Here is a 26880-nt window from a genome sequence, read left to right on the forward strand (position 1 = left end):
CCGATATCAGAAACGACAATAACAATCCATATCAAAAGCCGTTTGTTACCACGGCAACACAAACAGAATATTTGGTAATGATTGAAATATCAAAGGTTGCACGTCTGAATTGCACAAACACGTTAGCCGGTGCTTTCTCTCTTTTGTTTTTACTTTTTAAAACTGTTGATTGTTAAAATAAAAGATTCTATTGTTTTCAAAACGTGGTTTTTAAAAAAGCCTCAGAGCTGCAGGTCGTTAGAAACGTTAAGTGTTTACTCGCTTTGAACTACGCAGACGTGTAATATGCATATAACCACTAGGGGCAGTGTTGGGTTGTGGTCTCAGCTGGCGACAGATCGTCTCCACTTCCTGTTTTGAGCCCCCTGATGGATGAGCTGCTCCCTCTAGAGGAATCCTCCAGTACCACGGGTTGTTCATCCATATGTGAACATTTGCGTTCAGGACGCAGCCGGTCGTCTTCACGTACGCGAGGTTCAAAAGCGAGAATGTCTGAGCCCCGAAGATGAGACAAATCATCCAAAACCGACTTTCCAGACGACTTCTGTTCACGTCACTTTTTACGTCTCAGGTCGAAATCAAACAAAGAGTTAAAATCTGAAGCAGCTTTTTATTTAACGGGCTCTTGAAGTCAGAAAACGTGTAAATCATCACACACGCCAGCAGAACCGCCGCCTTCCTCTGGTTCAGCGCGCTCGCTGGGCGCACTTTTTGTTTTGCTAGCGGTTCACCAGACGCAGAGTCTCGCTTACAGGCGCTCCCAGAGGTTCTCTCGCTCAGGGCGTTTTTGGAGCTGCAGCGTCTAGCCGACGCGTCTCCGTATGATCGGTCGAGAACAATGAAGGAACATGAACATAAAACATGCTAAGCTAACGTTATTATCTCAGCTGGTGGTGATGGAAGTGATGTCACATCTAATGATGTTGACAGACCGTCCAGCAGGACTGAATGTTTTCACCGGATCCTTAAAAAGACGAAGCAAACGCGACCTCATCCGTCTGATTGGTTGATTGACATGTTGATTGATTGACATGTTGATTGATTGATTGATTGACAGGTTGATTGATTGACAGGTTGGTATTCATGCTGTTGTGTTCACTTGTTTGCTGCTAAAGGAAAGTTCAACAATAAATTTACTTTCTTTAAAATATTTCTCTTTTTCTGAATTTTAATTAGAAGTTTGTTTTAAAATCTTTATCCGTGAATTTGATCAGAACAAAATGTGATTTATAATAAATTGAGTTCAGGTGACGGTTAGGCGTCTGATTGGACGAGACTCCTCGGGAGTGAAAACCACCTGATGGAGGATGTGAAACAGGAAGACATGACTCAGAGCGACATGAGAAACAAAACGCCTCACTGCTCCGAGCGTCCTCCAGAGAATCAAATGTCACAGACTCAGAACCAAACTTCTTCTTTGAGAAGAATCTGGAAGTGTAACTCTCAGCACTCGTGGTTAATGGAGCCTTTGAATCGAAGTGCCATGAGTGGATGTGTTTTGTATCGCCGCACCGGGCCTGATGGGGGCGCTGTGTAGCACAGAGACTGTAGTGGACTCTGCAGGACCAACGCTCTCTGATATCCAGGCTGTGAGTTCACTGTTGGGGGTCCGTCCTGCCAGGCTGGAGGGGGGGTGGTGACCTTCAGTGGGGTCGACACGGTGTCATCACTACCCGTTAAATGTTAAACTGTCCTTTCTGTGCTCTGCCTGAGAACGTGTTTCATGTTTGTTCGATGTACCTGACTCAGAGGGATGGACTACAGACTGGGTCTAACCTTGATGGGAGGCCTTGTGGAGGTGCAACATGAAAGCCCAGCTGGGACTGGACTTCTTTAGACCACAGACAAGAGGGACATGTTCCTGCAGCTGAGTGTTTAACTTTACTCTGACGATATCAAAAGTTCTTCTCTAAGAATCAAATCTTCCTCTCTGACGAGGACTTTCTCTCAGATACTCAGAGGCGCTCAGGCTCCTCCTCTTCCTCCTCAGTAGATGCAGCAGAGAGGAAGTTGTGGTCACTCTTTAAGTCTTCGAGTGGTTTGGTGTCAGTCTCTCTGTCAGCACTCAGTCGGTGCATTAACAACTGACGAGGAACAGATCTATTTTTTCCTTCATCATCTCCTCCATCATGGCTCCATCAGTCCTCGTCCTCGTCCTCGTCCTGCTGGACTCCTCCGCCTCGCTGCCTCCTCCGAGAAAAACCTTCCTGCTCAGTGAGTCCACACATCTTTTATAATCATCGTTAAATCTGTCTCGTCTGTTCTGAGTCTTGTTGGGGTTGTATCAAGTCAACTTTGGTTATATTCTTTAATAATTATACTTAATTATTAATAATATAAATAAAATATCATTAAACTATGTTTAATCTCATTTTGGGGCACCAACCTGTAATCAGGTAAATATAACCAAAATATCACTCAAATCAGTCTCAAATTAGTTATTTAATTAATAATATTATTAATAATGAATAACTATATTTAATAAATTGAAGGCGTGAAATCCGTACACAAAGCCTTCGCACCCAGCTTATATCACAATGTAAATACACCAGTAACCACAAACAACTGCTCTCTTAAATTATAACAGAATTTATTTAAACAAAGCAACATCAATCCAAAATCAATTAACTTAATCAAACAAATAACTATTATAAACTAATCTAAGCAACAAACATTATCAAGCAAAGGCTTGTGGAAGGTGTGTGTGTGTGTGTGTGTGTGTGTGTGTGTGTGTGTGTGTGTGTGTGTGTGTGTGTGTGTGTGTGTGTGTGTGTGTGTGTGTGTGTGTGTGTGTGTGTGTGTGTGTGTGTGTGTGTGTGTGTGTGTGTGTGTGTGTGTGTGTGTGTGTGTGTGTGTGTGTGTGTGTGTGTGTGTGTGTGTGTGTGTGTGTGTGTGTGTGTGTGTGTGTGTGTGTGTGTGTGAGTGTGTGTGTGTGTGAGAGTGAGAGTGAGAGTGAGAGAGAGAGAGGGGGAAGAAGAAAGGGGGGAGATTACTTCGTCCCACGTGGTCGCCCTTCCGATGGGACACACCTAACAAAGGCCTAAATGTGGCCTTAAGGTCTAAAAGAGACCGAGTTCGGCCCTACACGATCTGTGTCTCTGAGGCGTCTGGATAGCCGCGAGTGTATAGATCTCTGTGCGTAATGGCGCGGTGGTGGAGTTGGTCTCCAGATGTACGTTTACACAGGAATATGTGTGTGTGTGTGTGTGTGTTTGTAGAAGGGGAAATAAAAGAGAATAAAAGAGAAATGCGTGCCTGAAGAGGCCGGATCACAGTCCGACTCCCGCGCCACAACTCGGAGTAATTCCCTTCATTCACAGAAACAAACCAATAGCCGAATTCAGGTTAATACGGCTTACACTGGCCTTTCTGATCAGAAGAGTAATACCCGGTTATAACGCTGTTACACTAAACACATATAGGACGCAGCGGTCCGAAACAACAAGAGTTTTAAACAGTTAAAACTCAGGACGCAGGTCCAACAAAGATAAAAATTACAGTTTCTGCTTCAATCAAACAATTGTTAAAAACACTCTCTAAAGCTAATTCTGCCCAGACCTAATTAAGCCTCACTTGTGAATCGCTTTGTCCGTGATTGGTGAAAGGAAAAGAGTCCGGCGATGGAGCAGATCTTCTGTCCGTCCTGGTGCAGAGGCGTCTGATGGCGGCGAGGGTCCCTTACGGCGAGAGCGGCTTCGTTGGTTCTCCGTCCAGTGGAAAGATGTCCTTTGATGTCCTTTCGTTGCAGGACGGAATAAGACCGTTATCTTTCTGATAATCTGTTATAGTCTGACGCTCTCCGAGAAACTGAGATGCGTTCACTGGACAGTCCGAGCTCGGAATTTAGAACACTGCCGGCCGCGGATTACCTGCGCGCCAAAACTTAAAACAAAGGAAGATGGTTGCAGGAAACAGGAGGTGAGCTTGTGTCTCCGAACACTTGAAGTCAGCGCGTGGAAAGAGAAAGAACAATGGAAGTCTTGGAGCTTTGTAGCCTGGCCTGCTCCATGGGGGGTCTACCTCAGGTCCCCTCCAATGAGGAGAGAGAGGTTCCGGTCCCCCCCTTACTTCACGCATAGGTGTGAAGTACCGCAGGGGATTCTGGGATTAAGAGTCCTTTTAGGCCTCTTTGTGATCTCAGTGAATAACTCAAATGAGGCTTCAAACAGAGGTGCAGGCCCAAGTCCATTGTTTGACTGTCCTAAGCCTGCGTGGCCCAACAGTCTGCATGTGTGTTTGTGTTTTCTTCTGTTATTCTAAGAGTTTTTATCATTACATGTATGAAGCATCTCTTCTTGTCCTTTAAAACATGTTTGATACAGAAGTGAGGACTGTACATTAAACCAGTTTTCAATCATTGGTTATTTCATGATCAATAATACATCAGTATATACAGCTGGACAGTTTCAGAACACGGGACAAACAAATCAGTCTGAGTTTCTTCAGATCAAAAAGAATCCGTTTATAACTGAAGAGTTCTTCTGCTGGGAGGCGACCCCGAGGTCGACCCCGAGCTCGCTGGAGGGGTTTTATCATTTATCCAGCCTGGGAAAACCTCCAAATGGAGGTTTGGACCTGAGAGTCCATCAGTATTAACTCATCCATTCACACACTGATGGTAGAGGCTGCTGAGAGTCCATCAGTATTAACTCATCCATTCAAACACTGATGGTAGAGGCTGCTGAGTAAAGAGTCCATCAGTATTAACTCATCCATTCACACACTGATGGTAGAGGCCGCTGAGTAAAGAGTCCATCAGTATTAACTCATCCATTCACACACTGATGGTAGAGGCCGCTGAGTAAAGAGTCCATCAGTATTAACTCATCCATTCAAACACTGATGTGATGGTAGAGGCTGCTGAGAGTCCATCAGTATTAACTCATCCATTCAAACACTGATGGTAGAGGCTGCTGAGTAAAGAGTCCATCAGTATTAACTCATCCATTCACACACTGATGGTAGAGGCTGCTGAGTAAAGAGTCCATCAGTATTAACTCTACCACTGATCCACAGCCGCCCCTTGTTCTTGTAAATTTAAAGTATCACAGATCTAATAAGCAGAATTAATTTTTGTTCATGTGGACGAGTGGACACTATAGTATAATGGCTCCCAAAGAGGAGGGCATGACCCCCCCGGGGGTCGCCAGTTACCAAAAGGGTGGTCGTGAGATGACCTCTAAATACTGATTCAAATATAAAATCATATAAACTTCTATATTTTCCACATTATTGCTGCTGCTGAGCGACGCCTTTTTCTTGCGGTATTTGGAAACATAAAAGTTCAAATGTTTTCAACTTCTCAGCTCAAGACGCTGAGTCACAGCGGTCGTCAGTGTCACTTTTGGCCGATGCGACCAATCGGATCCAGGAGGAGGCTTTACCTCCTCATCAAAGAGCAAAGCAACGGCGGGAACTCTACGTTTGCTCAAGTCAGTTTTTTCACACTTATTCTATTTGTTTGCCCATTTGAGCATGCAGCCTCGCTCCACGGGCGCTCCCAGCTGTGTTCCCTCTGATAAGCTCTCAGGCCGAGCGTAGCGTGAAGCGTCTCCATGTGAGCGGGCCCTTATTTCATTGTAACCTGAAACACAGGTGAGGGGCTGACTAAGATTAAAACATATTTAACTGTTTCACTTTTCTCCATGTTGGTTTCTGAGGGTCCCAGCTAGGATTGGGGGGAGGGCTCCAGGGAAAAAAGGTTGCTCTAGTTTTCCTCTTGTTCTGTTTGATTTGTCATAGTGTGTGTTTCCTGTGAGTCTGAGTTGCGACAGTGCGTGTTTGTTCACAAAGATGGAGACACACCTTCAGTTTCTCACCTACAGGGAAATGTTGCAACGTCAAGTTTGGACAGAAAAGTTTATTCTGTGATTAAAAACAGTTTGTTAACAGATTTTCAGTAAACATCTGATTATCTCACCCATAACACACTTCTGCTGAACACAAGGCTGCAGCTAGCACTGTTAGCTTAGCATCAAACCTGCAATCTGCTAGCATAGCCCTATATACAGAAATATGGAAATATTTTCTACAGTACCTGATCGGGTGTGTTTTAAGGTACTTCATAAAGAGTTTTCCTCACAGCTTGTTTCAACATAATTTCAAACACATTTCAATGAACCCTTAAGTTCAGCTTTAAGTTCCCCGTGGCGCCTGATTAAAGGTTCCTGTTTGTTTTAACCTGTAGTCTTTTAAGGCACACGAAGACACAGATTTCAGGGCTCCCTTTGGAGGGTGGCCAATAGGCATCAGTCTTGAGTTTGATGTAGCAGAAGATACCCTTACCCTTTAGTCTGTTTTAAGGAACCCTATATCAGCTGTTTCAGGGAACCCTTTAGGGTAAGCTGTTAGGTACCTGGTTAATGTTTTTCCGCTTGTTTGACCTTTTAGGAGACTTATTTAAGGGGCCCCTCAGCTTTTGTGTCAAGGTATCCCTGTCCTGTGTCGAGGTACTCTTTGGATTTTTTTCCCGACACTGACTGATTGTGAAAGTAATTTGCACATTGTTCATCGTAAGCACCCAAACGGACCAATCACGGCCTATAACGGCATCACGCTGGACGGGCAGATCGGTGATCGGTGAGAGGAAGCTGACATCAGGAAGTGTATTTTAATTTAACTTCATTTGAAAGGACGTCGTCGACCATTTGGAACAAAGCTCAGTAGAGTCCCAGTTTGTTTGTTTTTCCAGAGTTGTGTCAGTTATCTCGTGTTTGAGTTATAGTGAAACTGTTTCATTTAACTGACATGAACTGAGAGGGAAACTTTACTCTTCTGTAATATTTCTGTGTTCAGAAACCAGTCTGACTCAGTGTGTTACCATGGTAACAGACCCACATTGATGCCTGTGGTGAGACTGGTGAAGTGTTTCATCTCTGTTTAAAGAGGTCATGTTATGCCCTTTTTTGGGGTTCATATATTTAATCTATGTGCCTACTAAAGTATGTTCACAATAGCTAAAGTTCTAAAAAAGTGTCTGTTTTCATGAACTGCCGCTCCATGCACCGGCTCACTTCTGACTCTCTCTCTAAGGCTCTGAAGTGCCCACGTTCAGAGTCCCCACGTGTGCCAAGTCTGATCTGATTGGTCGGCCTGTCGGCTCTGCTGTAATCGGTCAGTCGCTCAGCATGGTTCTCGGAAATGTCACGCCTCTTTTACCATATTGGGAATGCAGCCACTTTGGCTCCGAGGGCCGGAGAGCAAAAACATTAGCACCTTAGCACTACTGTGCTACCGCAGGCTACAGCATATCGTGGGCGTGCTACAGAAGTTAACGGGCGTGCAACATGAGCTGCTGGGCTTACCACAACGAGCCAATGGGCTTAGATCAGTGATCTCACACTGACAAGACGTCACACTGGCAAAATTTTTTAGAGGGGGGCTAGAACTGAGCGTTACATGCAGCTAATGCTACAGCTAACAGGAGGACGTAGGAGAAGCTGCGTTTCCGCGTACTTTGAATTTTTGCACATAGATGTGACTAAACATGCACAGGACACTTGGAACACATTAAAGAGCAGATAAAACCAGAAAAAGAAGAATATGACCCCTTTAAACTCAGTCACACAAACCTGAACGGGCCACGCTGCAAGCTTTCCCAGAATGCTTTGTGGATATAGCTCGCGCCATGTTTTTATCCCTCATTGCGCCATGTTTTTATCCCTCATTGCGCCATGTTTTTATCCCTCAAAGTCATGAATTTAAAATGATGTGATGTTGTAAATGAACCTTGTGGAGGGCTGGATTTATGAATATGACTCCACAATTAAAGACAGGTGAGCCCGGGCAGAGCTGGGCAGGGCATCTTCAAGTGACTTGGAAATGTGTAGTGGGGCCGCACCATCACTTAAAACGGTTGAACTTTTGTAACATTATCACACACGTCACCTCTCCCCTGATAAGCAATCAAAGTCAAGAAGGGACGGGACTTCTGATATCAGCTTTATTAACTACGATGGCGAGGAGAAATCTGAGAACATCTCGAACTGCTGCTGATATCAGGACGTGAATCCTTTACACTGTTTGGAGGTTATCTTGATGATATTTTCTGAAACAAACACCCAGCACACAGAGTTACTTGAAACAGACCTCAGGGTCACCGCCATGAGAAGCAGACATGTGGTGAGCCTAGCCTGCGTAACCTAGCAGCAATAATGGCTCGTAAGAAGCGATCTGAAACTGAGGTGGTGGGCGCTGAGAGCTTAAAAGAGCCATAAATGGACACAGACCCTGACACCCACAGGTCCTCTCCCCCCTCGCTTCTTATCTACTTGACCTGCTGTTGCTCCTGGTTCTGGCGTCTGGGGATGAACTATGGGTAGCGTGGATTTGGGGGCGGGGCTGTTTCGGTGCATTGTGTTTTTGTTTGGTATCTCGGTGCGTTTGTCAATACAAACTTGTGTTCTGCTTTACAAACTGTACGTCCTTTGAGAAGTGGTTTATTTTAATAAATGTCACTTGGTGTTCAATAAAACTTTCCCTCACTGCCCTGTAATAAGAGGTTTAAACTCCTTTGTGTCTTTGATTTATTCATCTCCATAAAAATCTGATTTACCCTCGCCTTGTTGTCTCACCATGCTGACGACACCCTGCTCTACTTCTCTGTCATGATGTTCTTTCTGCCTTAAAGCTGTCTGTCTCTTTCACAGCGTTTAATGTAACTTCTGGTATTTACGGGAATGAGATAAATACTGTCCTGAGACGCTGTTCTCTTCCATCTCTCTGCTTCTGTTCTTATTTTAGACTCTGCTCAGATGTCATTCTGCGTCTGTTCATACTAAGCTGATAAGTTTCTATGACACTGAACCACTTCCTTTCTTACACTTAGCCGACATTCTGTCAGCCTCAGAAACAGGAAGTGGGGATGTAGGGGTTTATTATTTACCCCCCTCTGTTCTCTCACCTCCCGACATAGTGTCAGTTTGGTTCAACCTTTTCATTTCATTTACAATAACCTGGCCTGTGTTTGGTTACAACAGATGTGTGAAAAGCCACAAGACAACTTTCCACATACTCAGAACAGGTGCATTATTTCCCGAATTTCCCCTCTGGGGATCAATAAAGTATTATCCTTATGGGAAGATTTGGGGCTCATGAGACCGTGGACTACGACTCTGTCTTTTTTGTCAAATACTAATGGTTTTAATGAAGAAAGTAATTAAGCAAATTTGTCAGTTCTTATTTCATTAGGTGTTGCCATGGATACAGTTTAACACCGAGCAGTCCAGGACAGCCTGAGTGACGGGTGTCGGCACGGTGCTAAAATATGAAGTTGCTTTTGTGAAGTTATTAAGGCAGCTGGTTGTGTGTTCATAGAACTTTTATGCCCCCCCCTTGTAGAGGGAATAAAAGTTACACAAGTGGCACCGTGTTTTTCCAAGGTCACAATTTAAAGAAATGTGCCTCATTGAAATGTAAAGAAAGCTGCTCTGCTGTTCTAACTCGAGTAGTTGATTTTCCCACACATCCTGTCTCTGATAAGGAAAATAGCCAACCATTGTTTATGATTTTGGAGTGGAACCACTGGTGGCCACTTGGAGAGGTGGTGCCACGCTCTGGTCACATGCACTGCCCTGTCAAGTCTCCACACCCCAGTCGGTGGTCACACTCTGCAGCTTGAGAACAACTGACCTAATGTGTAGGATGTAGCTCAAAGTGACACTGTCCAATCAAAAAGTGTCTTAAACAACAAAACTTCGAGAATCTAATGCAAAACAGTCAGTTGGTTTTGCGGATAAATGTTTTAGAAATACATGTTTAATGCATTGTGTTCTTTATTATATTTCTTAAAGCACTGGGTAACATTTTGCTTTTAAAGCTGTCCTCTTTCATGCACAATGATGCAAAAAAGTAACTTCCTTTTAAAGTCTGTCAGGTCCTATCTTCAGTCGTCTCATCTAACGACATGTGTTCCCCAGGGCTCAATGCTTGGTCCTCTATTATTTAACATTAACATGCCACAATAAGACCGGATAACACAAAGCACAGGCAGGACAATAACACTTTTTTTTGATGATCAACAACAGTAACAAGCATCCTCTCTGCAAGTACATGATACAAATTAAACACCAACACCAACTAAATATGACTTTAAAAGATAATAACAGAGATGTGATGTGTGTGTTCAGACTCTGCAGACAGACCTCTGCTCCTCTTCAGCCTCCCTGATATCCAAAACACGACCACCCTGCTGCTCAGTGACGATGCATCCACCCTGTATGTAGGGGCAAGGGACGCTGTGCTCTCATTGGACGTCAGTCAGAGTGATATCATCAGTCTGAAGAACAAGGTGAGCTTCAGTCAGTTCACTCTCACTCCCGTGATGCTTTGATTTAAAACGCGTCCTCTCTCTCTCTCTCGTCCAGGTGCAGTGGAGTCCGTCTGACTCTGAAACAAGTGACTGTAAATACAAAGTGAAGAACCCCTCGGTAAATATCCTCACGCCTCCATCATCGTTTATTCTCCGTCTCGCTGATGGTTGCTTCAGTCCTGACCTAAAAGTTGCTGATATTTCTGCTGTAAACAAAGCTCATTGTTCACAAGAACTGTGACAGGAATAGTCGAATGGTGGCTGACAGAATATATATACTTTCACACCTCCTCTCTCTGTAACACACTGACGTGTGTTAACGGCATAGTTTTCAACACTGCTGCTCAGAAAGAAAGATATCATCTTCAAGCCTCCTACCGACCATTTCCTGTAAACTTAACGCTGCAGTTATGCACATCATCAACTCCTCTGTGTCAACGGGTGTGTTTCCCTCTGCAGTCAAACAAGCTCAGGTCACCCTTCTGCTCGAACCCCCCCCCCCCCCCCACGTTCAACACAACCCAGGTTACACACTGCTACACACCTGTTTCTCTTCTGCCCAGCACAGTCTTTAATCAAGTCTCTGAGTTCCTGTCCTGAAACGATCTGTATGACTCAAATCAGTCAGGGTTAGGGGCAATGTGAGATCTGTTCATGTGGACCAGATAAATGCACAGGAGACTTTCACTCCAGGGAGCATTACTGCAGGAGGAGACATCCACTCAGTCTGACACCTCAGATCAAGTGTTTAAACTTGTGGTTGTGTGTGAGACTGAGTCTGTGTGTCTGTCTGTCTGCAGGTCGACTGTCCAAACTTTGTCAGTGTGTTACAGCTAATCAACTCCACCCATCTCTACGCCTGTGGCAGCTACGCCTACAGCCCCCATGATGCCTTCATCGTAAGTCAACACAGATATTTAAAGTATAATCTATAGATCTGGTAAATTTAAAGGGGACATACATGATCATTAAGAACAGATAAACTCTGTAAATGAACCACATTGTTCATAGGATGAGTCTGTTCTCGTCTCCTTCAGGACACAGGAAGCTTCTCGATGGTCCAACCCAGCAGCGTCAGGACTAAAACACGCTGTCCACACAACCCTTTCCAGAGGAGCACCGCCATCTCACACGGTCAGCCTGCTAACTAACAGCTGATTACATTATGGAGAGGTCTATTATGCTGAGCAAACACAGCTCCAAGTGACAGACATGGGTGCAGCAGTGGGGGGGAGAAGTGGAGCTGACTCACTCATGTTCTGTTGCATTCCTGTGTTTTAAACTGAACCTCATCGTTTCTGTTTGTCCGCGTGCAGATGGCGAGCTGTTCACCGCCACGACGACCGACTTCAAAGGAGAGAAACCTCAGATTTCAAGACACTTCAGCAAAGATGGCCGCCCAGATGTCAGCCTGGACTCTTTCATCAGCCTACTGCAGGGTGAGAGAAACAAGATTAATGCTGACTTCATTCACATTCTTCAGACTCTGACCCAGAAACATTTGTGTTTCCAGCTCGTGGTTAAACTGATAAAGCAGAAATAATAAAAAAGAGAAATAGGACAAAGTGTTGTGGTGAATTAAAGACGGAAAAAGGAGAAGAAGAAATAAATGTGACGGGCAAAGAGAGATGGAGAGAGAGAGAGAGAGGGAGAGAGAGAGAGAGAGAGAGAGAGAGACAGAGAGAGGGAGACAGAGAGAGAGAGAGAGAGAGACAGAGAGAGAGACAGAGAGAGGGAGACAGAGAGAGAGACAGAGAGAGGGAGACAGAGAGAGAGACAGAGAGAGAGAGACAGAGAGACAGAGAGAGAGAGACAGAGAGAGGGAGACAGAGAGAGAGACAGAGAGAGAGAGACAGAGAGAGAGAGAGACAGAGAGACAGAGACAGAGAGAGAGAGACAGAGAGGGAGACAGAGAGAGGCAGAGAGAGAGAGAGAGACAGAGAGAGAGAGAGAGACAGAGAGAGAGAGAGAGACAGAGAGAGGGAGGCTGAGATGGACCAACACAGCCGGGTTGGGAACTAAATTCCCAGATTAAATACATCTAAACAAACAGGCTCTTAGTTTTAACATTTGTGCCCTCTGATATTTTGAAGTGCTCTCAGTCAAATATAATCTGTTTCCAGTAGTTTTAGTGTAATAATATAATCAAGACAGCAAGAAGAAAATGCACATATGACCTTACAGATTCATGCTGCCTCCTGGTTTCAGACAGAAATAGTCGAGTGTCGTCTGCATACAAGCGGAGTTCTTTGAAGGACAGATTGTGATTTACAAAAAGTCCAAATTACTTTAAGAACAAGACACAACCTGAAAACATGTTCTGACTTAAAGGCCTTAATCCTGCTGGTGGTACAATCCAAGGATTCATAATCTTTAGTCAGGGGCGTCTCCAGGATCACAGGGCCCTCACATTGGGCCCCTCCACCTCAGCCTCAGCCAACCCTGAGATATTATATATTATACACGTATAATAATACATCCTTGAAGGCTTTTATTGAAGACTCAGCAGTCTTAGTACCTGCTGCTTTTGAAGAGAGGCCACAAAAAACATACTTCACATAAATCTGTTTCACTTAACCCACTTTCAATCAAACCATACTGCTGTGAGTTTACACTTCCTGTTTTCTGTCCCTAATGTCTGGAAGTAGGTCATCCTGTTTCAGTCCATTATCTATGAATCCTGCATAATTAAGATTATCACTTATACCCTTTTCACACATACGGTAATGTCCTGAAAAACGCAAACAGCCAAATTTTTGGCTCAGACTTCACCTGGAGTTTCTCCTCCAGCCTCCTCGTATTTATTCTGCAGAAAGTGACAGTGAGCTGATGTGAGAACGCAGCAGGATATTCTCCGGAGAATTCACCTCGAGGGGAGGGAGAGTGCAGCGCAGCTGGGGGGTGGGAGTAGCAGAGAGAATCACTCCCATGATTCCCTGCCAGCCTCAACGTCAGCTTTTGTTTCGATTGAGAGCCCCCTGGTGGTGGAGTACATACTTTGGAACAGATTGATTCCTTCGATCATTAAAATAACTTATAATGTGTGTTTTGCAAAACTATGGCGACCTGACTTAATTCAAGTCTTTTAATGGGTCAATCTTGTCATTGAGGATGTTGTTATAGTGATAACTCAGGGTTAGCTGAGGCTGTGGGGGAGGGGCCCAATGTGAGATCTGTTCATGGGGTCCAGAAATCCTGGAGACAACCCTGACTCAAGGTCTTCGGATGTACCACCAGCATGATTAGCACTTTTTTAGAATAAATTCATGGTTTCATGTTGTTTCTTGTCAACAATCTTACTTGTACTTTTTTTAATAAAATCCAACCATAGTGTATCCTTATACAAAGAATTTTGCTCGTATGCAGATGACACTCAATTGTTTTTGTCTAGAGACACCCCTGCAGCGGGTTATCATTCATTTTAAATCTATGGCATGATTATTAAAAAATGTTTCTATGATACGTTAAAACATCCAAACACTGGTATGAATCTTTCTCTACTCAGTTGAAACTGCTTTCAGATCTCTTTTCTCTACATTGATGCCAAATGGCACGACACCTCAGCTTCCTCATCTGTCACCACTTCCTGTTTTTCAGAGCCAACTTTTGTCAGCTCATCTCTGGACCTCTCTGACAGGAAGCTCTACTTCTTCTTTAGCGAAGTTGGGAAAGAGTTCCGCTTTGTAGATGAGCTGCATATCGCCCGAGTTGCCCAAGTCTGCAAGGTGACAGTGAGCACAGAGAGGACCGCATAAGGTGATGATGTAGAAACTTCAAAGCGGTAACACTGAAGGTTTGTGTCCCTGTGTTGTCTTCACAGGATGATGTTGGTGGGCAGAGGACACTGCAGAGGAAGTGGACGTCCTTCGCCAAAGCCCCTCTGCTCTGTCAGTTGCCGAAACAGCTCCCCTTCAATGTGCTCCAGGATGTGTTCACCCTCCCACCACCAGAGGGCAACAACGCCTCAGACACTCTGTTCTACGGTGTCTTCACCTCACAGTGGTAGGGAGGAAAAATTAGACAAATAATTTACACGCTAACTCACCCAGCGTTAAGGTACTCCATTGCTGCAACGCCAACAGAGAAATCCTGATCCTAGCTAACAGGTCATCAGACTGAGACCTGGTACTAATCCTAGCTAACAGGTCATCAGACTGAGACCTGGTACTAATCCTAGCTAACAGGTCATCAGACTGAAACCTGGTACTAATCCTAGCTAACAGGTCATCAGACTGAAACCTGGTACTAATCCTAGCTAACAGGTCATCAGACTGAAACCTGGTACTAATCCTAGCTAACAGGTCATCAGCCTGAGACCTGGTACTAATCCTAGCTAACAGGTCATCAGACTGAAACCTGGTACTAATCCTAGCTAACAGGTCATCAGACTGGGACTTGGTACTGATCCTATCTAACAGGTCATCAGACTGAAACCTGGTACTAATCCTAGCTAACAGGTCATCAGACTGAGACCTGGTACTGATCCTAGCTAACAGGTCATAAAACTGGGACTTGGTACTGATCCTAGCTAACAGGTCATCAGACTGGGACCTGGTACTGATCCTAGCTAACAGGTGACTGGAGAGGTTTTGATTAATCTTGAAGAGCTGGTCTAGTTGACTAACACAAATAAACACAAATGTCAAACTCTTGTTTTATTGACTGCCCTTGGTGGATGTATGACTTCTCAGAAGTGAGATAGAAGGCATACTGGTAAAAATGGATCCCGCCCAAACAACACCCTCTGTCAGGGTTCAGGTTGGTGTTAGGACTGAAGTGGTCGGGCAAAGACAAAGTGCTGCTAAAACGTTTTGGACAGTAGTGATTCTAACTTGAAAACGTGGAATCCACAGTTATGCTGAATAAAATATATTAAAACTTAAAACCTTTTCATGTCGGTTATTTCTGGTCTCTTTCAGGTCCTCAGTTCCAGAATCAGCTGTGTGTGTCTTTAAGCTTCAGGACATCAGAAACGTGTTCAGAGGGAACTACATGACCCTAAATACGCAGTCCATGCAGTGGAGTCAAAGACAGGGGAGACCAATCCAGAGAAAGGTCAGAAGGTCACATTATCGAAACCATGTTGTACAAAGACCGATTTAGTTCCCAAAATGGTTAAGGTTGTCTTTAGCTTTTATGTAAGTGTTTACATTTCTATTTTCTTTATTTCATTTTGAGCTTTTAGTCTGCAAACAAAAACAAACACTAGAGACATCTTCTCAAGGGTTAAAAGCCAAAACCTCAACATGCAGACGGACACACAATCCAACAAACTGAAGATTGCCAAAATAATTAAAAATTCCAATTATATAAACTGATATTTGTTATGAATGAAAGTCCTCGAAAGTGTGTTTTGCGTTAAGGCTTTTGAGTTTAATCAGGAAAATGTCGAAGAGACCAAAAGGCGAGAAATAACTGTTACAATGGAACAAAGGTAAAAGGTGTTCCTCAGGGTTCGATTCTTGGCCCGATTTTTTTTTGTCTTCAATTTTCACTCTGGTTCTGTTTTATTAAAATAACAGATAAAACACTGTTGCACGCTGCTAACATGTGACTCTCCCTTATTGTTGTCCTGACAGTGTGGGCTTGAAACAGCTTCAGACACAGACTTAGAAGAGGTGAAGAACAGTTTCCTGACCAGTAGAAGTGTAACACCGGTCGGAAATGCTCCAGTTATGGTTTCATCAGAGCAGCAGTACAGTCGTGTGGCTGCAATGAGGACACAGGCAGCTAACGGCAAACAGTACACGGTCCTTTTTCTTCTCACAGGTGAGATTTCTTACTGACGTTACCTTTGACATTCATAAAAATAAAAAGTTTATAATGACGATGTGGTTATTATGCTCATCAATCAAGTGTAAATAAGTTCATAATCGACTCTCTATCTGATGTCCAGATTCCGGATTTCTCCACAAAGTGGCTTTGTTCGATCGGGGTGCTCGGGTTGTGGAGGAGATTCAGGTCTTTACAGAACCTCAGCCCGTGAAAAGTCTCATCCTCTCCTCTGAAAAGGTAAACCTCACACCTTCAGGGTTAGACAAAACATTTAATAAAACAGTTCAATCAAACATTTGGGTTATTAGATGCTACCTTTAATGAAATTGTTTGGATTTAAAGATCTTTTATTATGTAGAAACTTTGCTTTAATCCTGAGGTATCCATCCTGTTAATACAATGTCTGAAGTTTCATGAGTTCATTGCATTGTTGAAATCATTTTATCGCCGTAGCACTGTCACCTCACAGGTTCATAGTTTGAACCTGTCATTCAGGTAGGACTTTCAGGACATGATTCACAAAAGGAATATGCAGATGTTCTGCCCTCTAAAGCTTTCAGATGAACCATTATGCAGTTATTTGGAAGTCCAATTGTCCCATTTCTATATAAATCAGTGTCATTGTAAAAAGTGTCTGATTCACAAACAGCGCCGCTAACAGCCATGCACAGTAAGAGTGAAAAATGGTCATTTGTTGCGAGTTGGTGGTAATTGCGCCTCAGTATTTATAAGAGATGTGATGTCAAACTTTCCAATCTCCTGGGCTGTCAGCAGCTCCACACTTAGAGCTAACAAGACAGAGAACAAGTCAGATTTGTTTTCTGGCTCCGTAGGGAGTGCTGTATTTGGGGACATCGGAGGGCGTGACCGCAGTACCTGTGACCAGGTGTTCCATCTACACAACCTGCAGCCAGTGTGTTCTATCCAGAGATCCTCTGTGTGGTTGGAGCCGGAGCAGCAGGGTCTGCACCCGCGTGGAAGACAATCATGAGGACATGTAAGTAAACTTCATCACTCTGACAATAAAAAGACAGAATGAGTTATCATCTGTCGTACTCTAGCTACCATCGAGGACACTTTGCCCTTTTAGCGAGCTGTTACCATGAATAACCTCAGTAAACAAAGATACTCAGCCCTGTGTTTAGACTGACAGGTTGTCGTTTACTCCTCAGGGCTCAGGACTTGGAGCACGGCAATGTGGAGGAGAAATGTCAGGGACAAACTGAGACCAGTCAGGACCAAGGTAATGTCTCACACTATAAAGCTCCGTTCCTACCAAGTGATCCATTAAGTACAATAAACCCTGATCTCGCTTGCGTTTCATAACCAACCTTACCCTTACTTGGTAAGCGGAGTGTAAGCCAGATGGCGATAGCCGCGTCAGCTACATTATAGCGGGACATCATAGCAGTGTAGCTAACAGTGTAGCCCGCCAATAAATTCAACGAAGAAGAAGAATGCAACACAGTAAACAAAGGGCAACAATGGATCGTCTTGGCATGTGGCTTTTTATGACAAGAAGAAGACATTCACTAAACAACTAAAACAGCCTTGTGGTGAGTTTTGTTTTTGTCCTTTATTACCGCTGTTTCACGGGAATTAGCAATTATTTCGACCAATCAGCGGACTGCTGTCTGACTAGCTCCACCCTTTAACGTCAGATCGGTATGCTTGGCATCCCAACAGAAGGGTTGGACGTTAACTGAACGGTTACTTTGGTACCATTCACAACTTTTAAAAGTAGAAACGCCAATAAATGGTACTGACCCAAAGTGAACTGGAACACTTGGTGGGAATGGTCTTTTAAAATCTTCTGGAGAGATTTATTAGTCCGAGCTAACGCCTGATGTTTGAGGTTCAACATTTACGTCTACTGATCTCCCTTTACCTCCAGTCCTCCAGAAGGGGGAGTAGATTCTTACTTAGCGCTCTTTAATCTCATATTTTATGTCTTTTTAGAAATCAATGTTCAGTTGAACGAAGCAGTGAAGCTCTTCTGTCAGAAACCCTCCAACCCATCAGCTCTGACCTGGACCTCCACTCGGTTCAATACCCTGCCAGAGGACCTTTTCATCCGGCCAGCTGACGGCAGCCTGATGTTCCTCGCAACCGCCGACACCACTGGAACCTATCGCTGCGAGGCAGTGGAAGACGGGCACAGGGAGGTAGTAGTTAGCTTTAACATCCAGCTGAGTGCTGCTCCTCGCTCCATGAGACCCTCACCCAAGGAAGACCGAGAACCTGTGCCGTACTTCAAAAACGAGCCCACTCTGGCTGAAGAGCCAATAAAAGCTACGACAAAAACTTCAGACCCAGAGCGCCCCACGATAAAGGACGAGGAAGATGAATTCAAGGTCGCTATAGCAGAAGTGACCAACCACAGTAAAGACAATTCAGATAAGACTGGCTTTGACAAGACCTCCAGGAAAGACTCCCATTCCTTGAAGGAGCCGCTGGATGGCGCTCCGACAGAGAAGAGTTACTTTAGCGAGCTGGTCGTTGTTTCCTTACTGCTGGTCGTCTGTATCTGCCTCCTGGCGCTCGGAGGGCTCCACGTGTGGCACCAGAGTAAAAGTGAAAAAAAGAATCCTCTGGTCAGTCCTGGAGATGACAGCAAAACCATCCAATCAATGGAGAGTGTTCCCTCCCTGAGCAGCCCAGAGGACGCGGATCCGGAGCTCAAGGTGGTGCAGTAACCACGGCGATGGTCGACCACGTACCACGTTACTTAAAATGATACAATCTGTTATTTTACTGATCATCAGCATCAAAAAGAACCAAAACTTCCATTCAATCAGACTGCTTCTTACAACCAGTCGCCCCCTGCTGGACATTAGAGGGAATACAATTTAAAGCCCGGCATTCACTGTGTGATTGTGTAAGAGTCTCAGCTCACACTGTTCGAATCTTTTACTAATATCGACCAAAGCTCACACTGTACGAGTGAAATCAGGACGGAGCGTTCACAGCCAATAGAAAACTCCCACAGACGGAGGCTAAAGTCAGTCGTCTCATATGCACGCTGAAATACACACAGCTGACACAAACGCTCTCTCTTTCCCTCTCTCTCTCTCTCTCTCTCTCTCTCTCTCTCTCTCTCTCTCTCATACACACACACACACACACACACACACACACACACACACACACACAACATCATAACTAACTAATATTCCCGGTCTGCAGAAATTTCCTGCCAACGTTTCTTCCATGATCGTAGAAGGGAAGACTAAACTAAATTAAACAGGCATACCTGATGTTGCCATGGTGATTTCGGACGCTGTCTGTCACTTTTTGTGGTGACACAATCAGGGAAAAAGTCCCGAAGTTGGAGAATCGTGACGTGGTTCCGCTCTCATTGAGCGAGTGTGTTCAGTCGAACGAGCAAAATATCAAAACATGCCAGAAAATCATCCGACCGGTCGGGAGCAGCTGACTGGGCCGGGATCTGCCGTCACTGTCTTTATTTCAAATTAAACTTTGCAGACGTGTTTGTGCTGATTAGAATGTGTTCAGGAGTTCATCTGTAATTTTAGTTATCAACATTGGGCGTTTGGGACTTCTATTGTTGTTGCCATGGTAACAAATAAGTATCAATATCGTTTGTTTTTTTAGTCGAAATCGTTGAAGCATGACACTTGGAATGTTATGACGAGTCTGTGACGACTGTATGACTGTGAACGGGATGAAACCTGCTGTGAATGAGAGCTAACAAGAAAACAGTTTAATATATATTTTTATTTGTTTTACATTTTTTCTGTTTGAAATGTTTTCTTGAATCTGTCGCCCCCTTGTGTCTCAGATTAAGATGTGCACATAGTGAATATTTAACGTCGTGTTGATGCTGCCGTGCTGTAACTGAAGCTCGTAGAGGACATGCATCCAGACATTTTCATTTCAGCTCTCTTTCCAAAGATAACGATTTCATTTTGGGTGTTTCTTAGTTAACAACGCTGGCGTTTCCATGATGATGAGTTCATTTCACTCTTCTTCTCGAGATACAGAAAAATGTACTTGTTATCACGGGGAAACGGCATTATTATCCTGAGATAACTCCTTAATTAATTCAAAACTTAAAGGAAGAATGTCAACTTTTTGATCCAGTAGGTGTCGCCCTTGAGCTCTAGCATGAAACCAAAACAAACTGCTGTTAGGCCACGCCTCCTCCAAACTGAAGCCTCCGCCCTCCTCCAGAGACACACCTCCAACCCCCCTCCACTCATGTTTGCATGAAGGAGTTTAGCGAGGACAAACTCATCCTTGTCTCGAGCTGTAATCACCTGTGGTCTGCGTTGTTGTGTTAGCATGCTAATGTTAGCTCTCTGTAGTTAGCTCGTAGCTTCACATTGTTGTGTTAGCATGCTAATGTTAGCGCTCTTTAGTTAGCTCGTAGCTTCACATTGTTGTGTTAGCATGCTAATGTTAGCGCTCTTTAGTCAGCTCGTAGCTTCACATTTCATGTAAACTGACACAGAATGAGCGTGATCTAAAAACTCTTACTAACATCCAAATAATCAGTGAGTATGTTCTTCTTCTTCTCTCTAGTTCTTGACTAAAACAGCTTTTATACACAAGGGGAGGAGCCGGCCGTCCCGTCCATGTAAACACGGCTCTGACAACAACACAGCCAGCGAGACTCGAGCTTCTCCCTCATTGTAGACAGTCAGGACTCAGAGACACATTTACACAGGAGAGACTTTATGATTTATTGATGTGGAACATGTCGATCATTCATACTTTTAAGAAAACAATCATATTACTCGTTATTATGGGAACACTGAGTGAAATGCATGGATGTATGTCCCTTTAAGGCTTCCATATGCTGTAATGATTTGTCTTTATTGTAATTTTTGGGCCTTACATTTTAATTAAATTTTGTTTCAAAGTGTGAAATTTTCTAATAAACCCTGAAAGTGTTCAGAGCTGCTGACTTATCCTCCTCTTCTTCTTCTTCAGTGTAAATAAGTCTCAGAGCTCCTCAAAACATGTGTGTGAAGTTTCTTGTTCTAAATCCACTCTGATCCTGTATTTGATCATGTCTATAAACCCCTCTATTTCAGCCCTGCTCAGAACAGGCTGTTTCTGTGTCTGTACCTTTAAATATGTAAATGAGCTGTGTCTGTACCTTTCAGGTGATACGTTGGTAGTTTCCTGGTTCAGAGACTCTGAGATCATTGTTGACTTTATTTTGGTCTCAGCCCTGCAGGATCTCTCTCTGTGTAAATACCAGACAGTGGTAAATACAGGGGACTGCGGAGAAGTTACCGGAAATGTTATTTTAATGGTGCCTTCAGGTGCAATCGGAATAATAACAATCTAAAAAGGAGACTACTAATAGTCGTTCTTGAAATGCTTTAAATGGACACGCAAAGTAAATCTTCTTAACTGAAAAACATTCAGACAAGTCACCACACGGGTGGGAAAATATTTTGATACGTTAAGCACTTTAAAGCGTTCAACCACAGTTTACAAATCTACATTATCAGACACTTTTAGCCAGAACACTGCAGGATTTCTCCCTAAAAGAGGCTGTCCACGTCATATACCCGTGCTTGTGCTCATGCATGAACTATACGGCGCCGAAGCACACCTCTCTGAAGCGCGCCAGGACCAAGGAAGTTTACGGATCAGAGTGGTCAAACTAGTCAAACAAACTGGACTTCAGGGGTCTAGATTGTCTAGTGTGAGTGCGCCCTTAGGGCCCTGTTCTGAAGGTTGGATCAGACGCCATTCTTTGGCGGAGCGTAGTGGGCGGGAGATAGCGTTGTGACTATTTGTCCAAAACGATGTAAATCAAACTTTTATCTGCTAATTAAAAGGCTGGTAATAACCAACCGGCCCACCCAAGTGCATGCTGGTCCTCTACCTGCCGTCTTACCTGTAGAACCTCAGGTGTCCACAGTGTGACCCAAATATCAAACAAACATTCTCATTATGCAGATCTAAATTTACCAAACAAATAACTAGCAAAAGAAAAATATATTCAAAATCTATTATAAATAAAGAAAACGTTTAGAATAACAACACCACTTTTATTTTAGTAAACAAAACACCAAACTAGAATCTAACAACAAATACATAGCTCCTTCAGAAAGTTCCATGTTTGGCTGGTGTCTCAGATTTACGAGCTTATACTTGGCACTTGAAGGCAGCATAATTCTAACCTGGAGGAATCGAAAGTTCAGCTCGTCTGAAAACCTGCGAACTCCCCTGAAGGTACCTTCTTATTAAACAGTTTTATAATTATTCTGATGTTCTTTAACACATGAAGGTGTAACTTTAAATTGTTATCAGCTGGTGTGTCGGAAGTTAACCTTACTGCGTCACGATCACGTCAACATTAAATGTAGGCTAGTTTAAAAACGTTAATTTACAGATAAAGTGTTTTTAAATACCGAAATATGATAAATATGATGTGAGAATGATAAAAGTGATATTTGATGTTAAAGAGGAGATATGAAACAGTCAAACGAACCGTCACTATTTTATTAAAACACTTCCTGGTAGCGCAGGAAGTGATATACGCCTGACTCCATTCAGAATTCAGTGGATTCGACATTTATTTAGTTTTAAAGATATTTAAATGCTTGTTTGAAAAGGTTTAATGAGCTCTCTTGATTTAAGAAGGTCTTCTGTTTAATTCGGGGAATGAAAAATAATCTTTTTTTTATTTAGAAACTATCATTTATTCAGTCTTAAAATGAAAATGCGTGAAAAACATTTAGCAGACTTTAAATGTGAAGAGAGTTCATGATTTCAGATGTTTTGGCTACTAAATCTGTTAATAAGTTTATTTTAACTTTAAATAATATCTGTGAATTATAGCAGTGATAATATTCTTTATTTTAATCCGGACATTAGGACACTTAAATCTGAAAAACGAGCCATCGTGCCTTAGGACGGACTTCTACGCCGGACTCCATTTAGAATTCAATGAATTTAACATTTCTTGATTTTTAAGAGATTTAGAGTCTTGTTAGAGAAAGTTGAAATCACTCTCACGACTCAGGAAGCTCATGAGAGTGATCTCTTTATGAGTTCAGATGTTGTATTGTGCATGTTGTCTGTTCAAACTCCTTGAACTCCATGTACCTTTCAGACTCCTGTGACCTCTGACCTCCATCATGACGTCCACGTCCATCACCACAGTCGGTGGATTGGTGGTTGTCACTCAAGTCATCCCTCAGGACGAGAGGGCAATCCCACTCCAGGGAGCTCCTGCCTCCGCCACCCCGCCCCCGGCCACACCCACTGTCTCATCCTTCCCCGCCAAGATGGACGACATGACCGCCACCTTCCTGCGGGGGGAGCCACAGGTCCTGGGGGTGAGTTAAAGAGGATTCATCCTGAAACGTCTCGCTTGTTGATTTAAAAACTTTCGTGTCGTACAATGTGTGTTTTCTTTTGTGTTTCCAGGTCGTTCAGATCTTCATCGGCGTGCTGTGTGTTCTCTTCAGTGCGACCGCCGCCTTCTCTCCGATCCTGTTGGTCCACGCCCCGTTCTGCCTCGCCGTCACTGTAAGCACACTCACAACATCACGCACTTGATTAACGCACGCTGTCGATGTTTCAAACACTAACCGCGTTCCTCTGCTGACCCTCAGCTCATCGTGTCCGGCGCCCTGGCGGTGGCTGCAGCCAGACGGCCTTCAGTCCACACGGTGAGTGACCACGGAGGGAGGAACGCTTTTCTTTTTGAGATGTCGTTCTGAAGGTTTCATGACGTGTGTGTGTGTGTGTGTGTGTGTGTGTGTGTGTGTGTGTGTGTGTGTGTGTGTGTGTGTGTGTGTGTGTGTGTGTGTGTGTGTGTGTGTGTGTGTGTGTGTGTGTGTGTGTGTGTGTGTGTGTGTGTGTGTGTGTGTGTGTGTGTGTGTGTGTGTGTCTCTGTGTGTGTGTGTGTGTGTGTGTGTGTGTGTGTCTCTGTCTGTCTGTCTGTGTGTGTGTGTGTGTGTGTGTGTGTGTGTGTGTGTGTGTGTGTGTGTGTGTGCTGCAGGTGTGTTCGTGTCTAGTCTGGAACGTGATCAGCGGCGTGTTGGGCGTGGCCGGCTTGGCTTACATCTCCTTCCTGTTCACGGCTCGCCGCCCGTCCTCCCAGCTCTGTGAGACGTGCACATCAGGGATCTGGATTCTGGATGTAAGTCTGTAATCAGTCATGTCACACACGTGTATCTGCTGTAAGGTCGTCAAATGTTTGCTGTTGTCATGACAACGGCAGCGTTCGGTGTTGACGTCTCCGTGCTCGTGTTTCAGGTGTCCGTGTACGGGTTGCTCGGCCTCTTCATGGTCCTGCTCGTCCTGCACGTCTGTGTCGCCATCACCGTCTGTGTCTTCTCCGGGAGAGCGCTCGGACGCCGCTTCAGAAACTACCTTCCCATCACAGTAAGACACCTTTTTCTCAACTGTCTCACCTGCTGCGCTGTCATTGGCTGAGAGGAAACACACTAGCTCCGCCCAGAAACGTCAACCAGTCAACCGTCACAAATCAGAACAGTAAAATCCAGTGAGAGGACAGAGTCTCTGCAGACACAGTCACCACCACACATGTACGGAGGTCCAGAAGGGACAATGGAGCAGCTTCACTTTAGGAGAAGATGTATTTTATTTTGAAGGAGAAGTCTGTCTTTTATTTTGAAGGAGACAGCTGCTCTATTTTATTTTGCAGGAGAAAGCTGCTCTATTTTATTTTGAAGGAGAAAGTTGCTCTATTTTATTTTGAAGGAGACAGCTGCTCTATTTTATTTTGAAGGAGAAAGCTGCTCTATTTTATTTTGAAGGAGACAGCTGCTGTATTTTATTTTGAAGGAGAAAGCTGCTCTATTTTATTTTGAAGGAGACAGCTGCTCTATTTTATTTTGAAGGAGAAGTCTGTATTTTATTTTGAAGGAGAAAAATGCTGATGAGGAGCTTTAACTAAACTCAAAGTAAGATCAAGCAGGTTTCTTCTTCTTGGGTCATTTTTTATGAAGAAAACTGACAGGGAGGCTGTACCAAAATTCCAGATGCATTATGGGAAATGTAGGCCTCAGTGTTTAGAGGCTTCTCAGCCGTCTCTCGCGTGTTTAAAGATCTCTGTGGACATGACGAAGATAGATGAAGTGATTCACTCACAGATTATTGATGAGTTTTTTGGTTTAACCTTTGACCTCCAGGTGATGGTCGACGGCGACAGCGCTCCTCTGCTCACAGGAGCTGCACGGTGTGACAGTGACGTCGCCCTGCTGGACAATGAGGGCGAGGAACCTCTGTCTTCACCTCCAGACTCACCCTGAGGAGAGAGAGGAGCGGGGGTAACACGAGTCAGAGCGCTGACGATACTACACTCTGACTCCGCCTCCTGTTAACACCTGTAACCACCTTTCCAACTGTTTCTCTGTTTCTTTGTTGTTGTTGTTGTTTGTTTTTATGCTGTGACACGAGTTGCCAACCGTCCTGTATAAACGTAACTTCTCTTCAATCACTAACCGACACTTTACTGATCCATCATCAGATCAACCGCTCATCAATCAGTGACATCTGTCGTCCAATCACAGCTCCTCCTCATCACATATACCTGCAGAAGAGGCAGACACAGGACAGCACCTCTGTCCTGAGGGACGTGATGTGAGGAGAGTTTCAGTTAAACTAAGGGGGCGCTGGTGGCTCAGTGGTTAGTGTGCGCGGCCCATGTACAGAGACTTTGGTCCTCCAAGCAGACAGCCCGGGTTCAAATCCAGCCTATGGCTCCTGTCCCGCATGTCATTCCCCTCTCTCTCTCTCTCTCTCTCTCTCTCTCTCTCTCTCTCTCTCTCCATTAACAAAAAGCCCAAAAATAAATCTTTTAAAAAAATCAAATCATAAAAACTCTCAGAGATCAAACACACATTTATAGTTTCTACATTCACACTCTGCTGTGGCGCTGACATACAAACGAAATAATTCGATCTTTTTTGGTTCTGGAAAAGTTGGCAACCCTACTCATAGTTGACAGTGCAGTGCATTGTGGGTAATTTCTGTGCGAATCAGTTGAACTGTGATTGTGTTTAAAGGCGGAGACGAGGCCGACTTGTTCTTTTCACTGGTCTTGAATGTCGGCCGTCATCAGAGACAAACTGAAGCGAGAGGTTTTCCTCTGATTGTAAAGATGGACGTTATTAAAACAGAAACGAGAATCCAATGTTTTCATGCAGAATCCTCCAGAAGACACGAAAAGGAAACAGCGAGCCGATGAAAAGGGAAAAACAGACGAGTGTTTGCAGCTGCTCGGACAGTAAAGTCATCAGAGCGACACGGTTCACTTGTAAAAATGTATTTACAAATTCTGGGGTTTACGACTCAAGTCTGCAGGGGCCCAGCAGAGGGCGCACATGCTGCACAGAACAGACCTGCCCTGGTTCAAAACCAACAATAGTTGTTTTATTCCTAAAAGTTTAAAGAGATCAAATATAAAGAGACTTTTGACCCTTTGATTTAAACGTTGAGAATACGAGCACTTTAAACTAAAACACTTTAAACTAAAACACTTTAAACGATAATTCATACAATGAATTAAAAATGTTGCCAAATGAAAATAATTATTTTTTTGTCTTTAATTTTTGACGTGAACGTTTGCACTGCGAGAAGTTTCTGTGATTTGATTTGTTTCTGAAACTTTTTCTGTCTTTTCAATAAACTGACTTTTTTCATGTTTTTGTGTTTATTGGAGAAAATCTGAGCTCATCAAATTGATTAGATTTATTATATAATATCTGCTTCATGATGTACTGAAAAAAGAATTTCAGATGTTTTATTTCAGAATAAAAGTCTCTCGTGGTGAGAGG

The 26880-nt window shown here is 43.8% G+C and overlaps 2 protein-coding genes across 2 annotated transcripts; both read left to right on the forward strand.

Moving 5' to 3' along the window:
* Positions 1-108: 108 nt before the first annotated feature.
* LOC110001516 (semaphorin-4A) lies at positions 109-21006 on the forward strand. The gene is made up of 14 exons (XM_020657015.3): positions 109-2214; positions 10128-10288; positions 10365-10427; positions 11110-11208; positions 11347-11443; positions 11626-11748; positions 13907-14034; positions 14130-14311; positions 15229-15364; positions 15889-16078; positions 16206-16321; positions 16918-17081; positions 17257-17327; positions 18044-21006. Exons 1-14 carry the CDS (start codon positions 2130-2132, stop codon positions 18778-18780), a joined length of 2352 nt encoding a protein of 783 aa, XP_020512671.1. The 5' UTR covers positions 109-2129; the 3' UTR covers positions 18781-21006.
* A 1169-nt stretch (positions 21007-22175) lies between these two features.
* On the forward strand, positions 22176-26745 carry si:dkey-7j14.6 (uncharacterized protein LOC556585 homolog). The gene is made up of 7 exons (XM_020657000.3): positions 22176-22300; positions 23184-23409; positions 23501-23602; positions 23689-23745; positions 24078-24218; positions 24335-24463; positions 25234-26745. Exons 2-7 carry the CDS (start codon positions 23209-23211, stop codon positions 25351-25353), a joined length of 750 nt encoding a protein of 249 aa, XP_020512656.1. The 5' UTR covers positions 22176-22300; positions 23184-23208; the 3' UTR covers positions 25354-26745.
* The last annotated feature ends 135 nt before the right edge of the window (positions 26746-26880 follow it).

This window comes from Labrus bergylta, chromosome 8, assembly GCF_963930695.1.
Source record: "Labrus bergylta chromosome 8, fLabBer1.1, whole genome shotgun sequence".
NCBI lineage: Eukaryota > Metazoa > Chordata > Actinopteri > Labriformes > Labridae > Labrus > Labrus bergylta.